Source organism: Camelina sativa, chromosome 6, assembly GCF_000633955.1.
Source record: "Camelina sativa cultivar DH55 chromosome 6, Cs, whole genome shotgun sequence".
NCBI classification, from domain to species: Eukaryota; Viridiplantae; Streptophyta; class Magnoliopsida; order Brassicales; family Brassicaceae; genus Camelina; species Camelina sativa.
This window is the reverse complement of record NC_025690.1, coordinates 4,503,482-4,512,384: the sequence shown is the minus strand read 5'-3', so window position 1 is coordinate 4,512,384 and position 8,903 is coordinate 4,503,482. Positions and strand designations below refer to the sequence as shown.

General features: G+C 37.6%; 1 protein-coding gene across 1 annotated transcript in view; it reads left to right on the top strand.

Moving 5' to 3' along the window:
• Positions 7,279-8,903, top strand: part of LOC104790393 (uncharacterized membrane protein At3g27390) — a 4,536-nt gene continuing 2,911 nt past the window's right edge. Inside the window, exons 1-4 of the mRNA XM_010516143.2 lie at positions 7,279-7,461; positions 7,542-7,946; positions 8,411-8,519; positions 8,594-8,903. The exon at positions 8,594-8,903 is cut by the window's right edge and continues 10 nt beyond it. Of these exons, the coding sequence (XP_010514445.1) occupies positions 7,853-7,946; positions 8,411-8,519; positions 8,594-8,903 (513 nt within the window). The 5' untranslated portion in view covers positions 7,279-7,461; positions 7,542-7,852. The remainder of the gene's footprint in view (positions 7,462-7,541; positions 7,947-8,410; positions 8,520-8,593) is intronic.

Below are 8,903 nucleotides of genomic sequence, written 5' to 3'. Positions count from 1 at the left end.
GAAAACACAATTTGAGTCTCTTCTCTCCAGTCAAAAGCTTATCGGCTTTGTCAATGGTGCCGTCACTGCACCAGCTCAGACTCGCCTCGTCGTCAATGGCGAAGTCACCAACGAAGTTCCCAATCCCCAGTACGAGTTGTGGTTCTGCACCGACCAACTTGTCCGGTCGTGGTTGTTTGGTACGTTGTCAGAGGAAGTCCTTGGTCACGTTCACAGTCTCGCTACGTCCCGCGAGATCTGGCTATCACTCACTGAAAACTTCAACAAGAGTAGTGTCGCTCGGGAGTTCTCTCTCCGTCGCAACCTCCAGCTTCTCTCCAAGAAAGATAAGCCTCTCTCCACCTACTGTCGTGAGTTTAAGTCAGTTTGCGATTCGCTGAGTTCCATAGGCAAACCGGTAGATGAGTCGATGAAGATCTTTGGTTTCTTGAATGGTTTAGGCCGTGAGTATGATCCTATTGCAACAGTGATACAAAGCTACTTGAGTAAGCTTCCAGCTCCAACCTTCAATGATGTCCTCACTGAAGTTCAAGGGTTCGATAGCAAATTGCAGTCTTATGAAGATTCCAATGCTGTCACACCTCACCTCGCCTTTATGACTGAGAAAACAAACCCGTGTGCTCCTCAGTTCTCTTCAAATCAGAGAGGTCGTGGTCGTTTTGGTGGGAATCGAGGCAGGGGAGGCTACACAACAAGAGGTCGTGGATTTCCACAACATCAGAGTGGGTCTGCAACGCAGGGAGAGAGACCCGTGTGTCAAATCTGTGGACGTGTTGGTCATACGGCTCTGAAGTGCTACAACCGTTTTGATAACAACTATCAAAGTGAAACGATGCCTCAGGCCTTCTCCTCTCTGCGTGTCTCAGATGAAAGTGGACGAGAATGGCATCCGGATTCAGGAGCCACTGCTCATGTCACTACATCAACCTCAGCTCTCCACGAATCAACACCATATGAGGGCAAGGATGCAGTGATGGTTGGTGATGGTGCTTACATTCCCATCACACACATCGGTTCTACCACCATTTCTTCCTCAAAAGGTACAATTCCATTGAATGAGCTGTTAGTATGTCCTGATATGAAAAAATCCCTCCTGTCTGTCTCGAAATTGTGTGATGATTACCCTTGTGACGTGTTCTTTGATTCTAACAAGGTCTATGTAATCGATTTGAGTACTCAGAAAGTGGTGGCAAAGGGTCCTCGTAAGGAAGCCCTTTATGTGTTGCAGAACAAGGAGACTGCAGCGTTCTTCTCAAACCGACAATGTGGAGCTGATGTGGACACTTGGCATCGTCGGCTAGGACACTCCAACTCCAAGATTTTGCAACACCTTCAGAGTAGCAAGGAGATAGAAGTCAATAAGAGCAGAACGTCCCCTGTTTGTGAGCCTTGCCAGATGGGGAAGAGTACCAAGTTACAGTTTTTTTCTTCTGATTCTCGAGTTTTGAAACCTCTGGATCGCATACATTGTGATCTATGGGGTCCCTCACCTATTGTATCGAACCAAGGATTCAAATATTATGCAGTTTTTGTTGATGATCATTCTCGCTTCTCTTGGTTCTACCCTCTACGCTTGAAATCCGATTTTCTGTCTTTCTTCATTGCTTTCAAAAAGCTAGTTGAGAATCAGTTTAACACGAAGATAAAGACTTTTCAAAGTGATGGTGGGGGAGAGTTCACTAGCAATGCATTGAAAACTCACTTAGCAGACCATGGGATTAAACACCAGATATCTTGTCCCTACACACCTCAACAGAATGGAGTTGCAGAAAGAAAACATATGACATCTGGTGGAGCTTGGCTTGTCTATGCTGTTTCAAAGCCACACCCCTCTCAAATACTGGGTAGAAGCTTTCTTCACAGCCAACTATCTTATAAATCTCCTACCATCCTCAGTTCTTCACAACAAGAGCCCACATGAAACGCTTCTCCAACAGAAAGTTGACTACTCCTTTCTCAGAGTGTTCGGGTCTGCTTGTTATCCCTGCTTGAGACCCTTGGCAGAGACGAAGTTTGATCCCAGATCATTACAATGTGTGTTTCTGGGTTATAGCAATCAATACAAAGGATATCGTTGTCTATATCCTCCAACTGGAAAAATCTATATATCTCGTCATCTTTGATGAAGGTATCTTTCCATTTAATGACAAGTTTAAACATCTATCTCCTACGTATCAAACACCACTTCTTCAAGCTTGGGGAGCCTCAGAATCATGTCACACACAAGAAGACATGGCTACAATACAACTGCTGTCTAAACCGACCATCGACCCTGCAACAGCCCCAACTGAGGAAGTCGAAGTACCTGTCACTGATGATGCAAATCTGAATCACTTATCAGATTCCGATACAGAACTTGGTGATAATGAAGTAGAGGAGGTTCCAATACCTGATCATTCCTTACCAAATAATCAACACTCTATGACGACAAGGGCAAAGGACGGAATTCAAAAGCCAAACCCACGGTATGTTTTACTTGCCTCAAAATATACTACAGATGAACCTAAAAGCATAGTCTCGGCAATGAAACATCCAGGGTGGAATAATGCAGTCATGGATGAGATTGGTAGGATACACATGCTGCATACATGGGATTTGGTATCTCCCACGGAAGACATGAACATTCTATCCAGCAAATGGGTCTTCAAAACCAAGCATAACCCTGATGGAACAGTAGATAAGCTCAAAGCAAGGCTCGTAGCTAAAGGGTTTGATCAAGAAGAGGGACTTGACTACCTAGAGACCTTCAGTCCAGTTGTTCGAACAACAACTATTCGGTTAGTACTTGATACTGCCACAAATCAAGGATGGCCAATCAAGCAACTGGACGTATCCAACGCTTTTCTGCACGGAGAACTGCAAGAGCCGGTATTCATGTTTCAACCTACGGGTTTCGTTGATCCTGAAAAGCCAGATCACGTCTGTCGGCTCAACAAAGCTCTCTATGGCCTGAAACAGGCTCCCAGGGCCTGGTTTGATACCTTTAGTACCTTTTTAATCGACTCTGGCTTCAAGTGCAGTATGTTTGATCCGTCTCTATTCGTCTGCAAACAAGGCAACAAGATACTAGTCTTACTGCTGTATGTCGATGACATACTTCTTACTGGCAACGACACAACTCTGCTTGAACAACTTCTCAATGCTCTAAACAACAGGTTCTCCATGAAGGATCTTGGTACACCGAAATACTTCCTTGGGATAGAGATTGAGACATGCAAAGACGGTCTGTTCCTGCATCAAAAGGGTTATGCTGCTGACATTCTTCACCAAGCTGGAATGACAAACTGCAACCCTATGCCTACGCCTCTGCCAGAACACCTGGATAAAACGGATACTACACCATTCTCTGAACCTACATATTTTCGAAGTCTCGCAGGGAAGCTTCAATACTTAACAATAACAAGACCAGATCTCCAGTACGCTGTCAACTTTATCTGCCAGAGGATGCATGCTCCAACCAACTCAGATTTTACATTACTAAAGAGAATCCTCAGGTATGTCAAAGGAACTCTAGACCTCGGCATGCCAATCAGGAAGCACAACAACCAGTCCCTCTCTGCATTTTGTGATAGCGATTATGCTGGTTGCAAAGACACCAGACGGTCTACAACAGGGTTCTGCATTCTGCTCGGCTCCACCTTAGTATCTTGGTCCGCAAAACGGCAAACAACGGTCTCCAACTCCTCTACAGAGTCAGAATATAGAGCTCTATCGATCGTTGCTCGAGAACTCACTTGGATCTCTTCTCTGCTGCGAGACCTCAGAATTACACAGTATCATCCAACTCGTGTCTACTGCGATAACTTGTCGGCTGTCTATCTAACCGTTAATCCTGCTCTGCACAACCGGACAAAACACTTTGATAAAGACTTCCACTACATAAGAGAACGCGTTGGTTTGGGGTTAATAGAAACACATCATATTCCTGCAACATTACAACTTGCAGATATTTTCACGAAACCTCTCCCACGACCGCCCTTCCTTGATCTTCGAAGCAAACTTGGTGTGTCTGCTCCTTCAGCCCCTTCCACGCCAAGTTTGAGGGAGAGTGTAGAAGATAAAGAGGCCCAAGATCAAGTCCAAGTCCAACAAGAACAAAACCCAGTCCAACAGCATCAAAATTTGATCGACAATAAGACAAAGTCTCAACGGTCAAAACAGAGCTGCAGGTACGGAGGAGGGTGTCGTCTTCTCTCATCCAAACAGATTTGAGCTTCTAGAATCCTCTTCTGATGACTCATCCTGATACAGCTGTCTATAGTGATAAGTTTTGCTTTTGTGAGGATTTTAGAGTCATCTTACCTCTTGTATATAAAGGCTGTAAAACCCAAAAATGATTATTAAGAAAGATACAAAATTATCCACCAAAGTCCTCTGTTTTCTAAATCCGTTCAGTATGGTACGTAATCATCTCATCACAATTCTCAAATTAGAACATATATTGGTTTGTTAATTGCTATCATCGACCGTCACAGCGTCACTCTTATTATAACACTACTTTCAACCATTTCCAATATTCCAAGTTTTTTTTTTCTTTTTTTCTTTCGGTGCTTAGAATTGTTTGTCCACCTAATCGTAAAGATGAATGCCCAAAATAAGATTCTACAATAATGTGATAACCAAAGGATGATCACTCCAAACTATCATGAAAATGAGAAACTGTATATGCGTTGAGCATTTGAGTTGATAACCATACCAGGACAGTGTACCCAATAGTGAAGATGAAATGATGGATACCAAAAAAAAAAAGATTCCAAAATGTATTTTAACCAAAAAAAGATATAAGAAAATTATGGTCACTCCAAACAATTTGTTTCCATTTCACCATATACCATCCAAAAGTCGAAGTGAGATGATTTCACTTTGATCACTTTCAGTGTATACTTCTCTGATTTAAAGTCAAAGCCAGTTTTTTTTTTTTTTCTTTTTTCTTTTCCTACATTCAAATTGGTATCCACAATCTGATACTCTATTTTTCAAACTTTTGACATTAGTCATGAAATATAAGAGATTGGACGCTTTGAGCATTTGGATTGATTTATCACACATATCAGTGAACAAATTAGAGCTCTTACTAAGATCAAACCTTCTTATGAGTATATAGTTCTCGAATATAATTATGGAATTTCTACCGGTGCTACATCCAACATGATCCCTTTCTACTGTAAGCAACATCATACAAAATTTTGACGACATACCAAAACTGTTTATATATAGAGAGATATACGTCCGTAACCGTAACTGACTGGAAAACAATCTATATGCTCAATAAAGACCCGCAAAAAATCTATATACCAGGAAAAGAAAAAAAGGAAGTGATATACTCATTTTCTTTAGATACTTTCTAGTTTGTTCAACCATTTATCATGATCACATATATCATAACCACATCCCCCTCCCCCATATATACTCCGATATGATTCTCATTCAATTCTTTGAAAGGATCACGTGATCTGTTAAAAGATAATCATCAAATATGGGCTTCTGCTTTATGTTAGCATAAAGCCAAAATAAAACATGAGCCCGCGGGCCTCCTCCAATAATAATGGAGAAAACATTTCTTAATTAATCTCTAAAACTCTTCTTAATTACAATCGTGGCATTGTACATTAGTTTATATCAATTCGAGATAGTACTAGTTAAACACATCGTCACGAGCTTTAGAAAGAGATTGTCTAGGACTTAACGTATGATTATTATAATTATTATTTTTGGTCAAACATGTATGAAATTAAATTTGGAAAAATAAAGTCAAACACCAAGAAATTTAAGTTCGTTTTTAACCAACAAGTAAAATAAAAACTTGATATATAATAGTACTATTATATAATAAATCACTATATGTAAACATATATATTTCATCCATGGAATAAAAAGTAATATGTGATCAAATACTACTTCAGTATTCAAATATGTTTAGCTTAAGATTTGATGTTACAACGGATTCATTAAAAGGCTTACAAATTACAGTCATCTCCATGTGAATGTAACAATTTTTTTTTTTAGTGGCAATTTTTGTATGTTTGATTTATTAATCAATTTAAAGTTCTAAAACCGTGCATGGTGGATAGAAAAAGACGAATCTCACAGCGGGTTATTGCTAGACAACACGAGAAACAGCTAGTTGTAATAATTCTGCTTGGTATATTAAACTAATTATTCTGTCATATGGAGTATGGACGAATAAGCATTATAGAACTACCATTTCTTCCCTCGTTTCAAAAACATTATAAAAATGACAACGGGAAAAAAGAATCATTGATAACGAATTCATTTTTCTTTCGTCGTATATAGAATCAACAACAACAAGTGTGCAATCATTTAACTTCCATTTGTATTTTAACAACAAAATGACAGTTGTGTTAAAACAGACCAACTCTTTTCCTTTAAATATATACTCATATCTACAGTTCTACGCTAAATACAAAAGAAAATATTTGTTTCGGATATGGTAGAAATTAACAAAAAAATTATACTCCCTTCAATTTATATTAAGTTTTACTTTACATCTTCAATTTTGTTTCGTAAAAACTGTTACTTTATACTTTCAGTACAGATTTTTTTTCAAACTTTCAGATTTTATCTGTACTATTTTAATTTTTAACCAATAACAATTATATAATACATTAATAAAAAGGTAAAAAAAAAAAATTAAATCGCTTTTCATATGTATGAAAAACTTTAAACGACTTTTATAATAAAACAAAGAAATATCAAATATTTTCAAATTATTTTCGTTTATTGTAGTAAATTTAACTATAAGTTTTAATTAGGGTTAGTTAATTTCACTGCTACCCTAAAAAGAGTAGGTTTTTAATATGTTTTTTTGTTGGGTTTTTATGAAGCTTTAACTGATCAAGTTTTTTTTTTTTTTTTTGTCGACAACTGATCAAGTTTAAGATGCACTAACATTAGAGTAATTTATCAAAAATAATAGTAATAAATAATGTGGTAGTTTATAAAGATCACAATTATGTGATTAAATTTTTTTAAACGATTTATCATTTGCTTATCTATTATTTATGAGATGAGTGGGTTTTCCCTGTACCATGTTGTTATTTTTTAAACCGTTAATCACACTATTTTATCGATCACAAGTATTATTATTCTCATGAATATTGTACTAAAAAATTATTCTTTTAGATAGAAAGTTTCCCAATCCAAACAAAAAAGGTAGCCGTCACTACAGTGTTATACATTCATTGTTTTATATCCAAACAAAAATAAATACATATTTATCTGATCATATATAATAAGATAAATAAAAAAAAGCGAATTTTTAAACTGCGAATTTCGTTATTTTCAGGGCGTCTCGTTTGATCTCATTCATGACTTTGACCTCCATCTGTAAATTTAAGTATTCGCTAATGAGTTTACCTCAAAGCCGCATATACCAAACAGAACATAAGTAGAAAAAAACATCTTCTTCTTCCTCGTAAGACTTTTCGGACAAAAAAAAAGGTCAGTTTCTTTTTGCGTTTTGGTTCTCGTCCTTTGATTTTTTTTTTTAATCGTTTTTTTTTTTTTTTGTGTTTATCAAGAAGAGAAACGGTTTCTTAACCGCAAATCCCTCAACTCAAATCTGTAAAACCCATGTGAGACTTTTAAAGCTGTATCAGAGCAAGATTTGTTTTGGTTTTTCAAAGACTTGTGTGTTGCAGAGAGTTTCGTAAATAAGAAAAAACTCCAGCTCTTGTTTGTTTACTTCCTTTTTGAGTTTAATCGATACCAAAAGTTTCGCTTTTTTTTTTTAATAGTATATATCTCAGATAGAAGAAGGTGCTGAATGGTTCTTGAGATGGGTTTGTGTTAAGTTTGTGAGTATAGTTGAAAGATTCAATTCCAATTTTCAATGGAGCCTCCAGAAGGATTTCGAGCTTCTTTGTTTCAATTCTTACTCTTTCTTCCTTATTTCATTGGATTGCTGTTTCTGGGTTTCATCAAAGGTATGAAATTTACTAAAGTGAAATCTTTTACTTCAGTTATATCATTGTTTCTATTTCTGGCACTTAAATATGATATGATGGCACTCTTTTATGAACTATATACACTACTTAAAGGTCTAAAGTTTCTATGATTTTCTACTTCTTTAAGCCCATTTTTTTTCCAATTTATTCAGACTGATTTTGTCTTCTGGTAAGAACATTAACTCAACAAAGGATTTGACTTCTTTACCATGGTTGTTGACTTTTATCTGGTTCCTTAATTGTTCTTTCTCATGACTTTTACTTGGTCTTTTTTTACATACTAATGTTTGAACGTAGGAGTTCTGTTTTCATCATTTAGTAGTCATCTTAAATCAACACTAGTGTTTTCTTGTCAATGAAGTTGTTCTAATCATATTCACTAGTTTAATGCCTTGGAGTGGTTTTTTTTTTCTGATCTGAAATGCTCTTTCTTTGTTGCTTAGGTATCATTTTGTGCCCACTCGTCTGCCTCATTGTGACTATAGGCAACTCTGCGGTCATACTGAGTCTTTTGCCCGTCCACATTGTTTGGACTTTCTGTTCAATCTTGAGGTAACCAACTCCTCAGTCCCTTTTGCTATCTCTCTCGATGATGACGCGCTAATTCTGGTTCATCTAACATGCAGTGCCAAACAAGTAGGACCAATCTTGAAGCTCTTTCTATGCCTATGTCTTCCTGCAGCCATAATTCTCTGGTTGATTCTTAGTATTGTGGGGAGTGTTTTGGGAGGAGCTTTATATGGTTTTCTCTCCCCAATTTTTGCCACCTTTGATGCTGTTGGCGAGGGCAAGCCTTACCCGTTTCTCCATTGCTTTTATGATGGAACTTGGAGCGTCATCCAACGCAGCTTCACCGTTGTCTGCGATTTTAAAGATGTTTGCTTTCACTCATACTTCTCACTCATGGATGAGTTTAAACAATGTTGCCCTGATCGC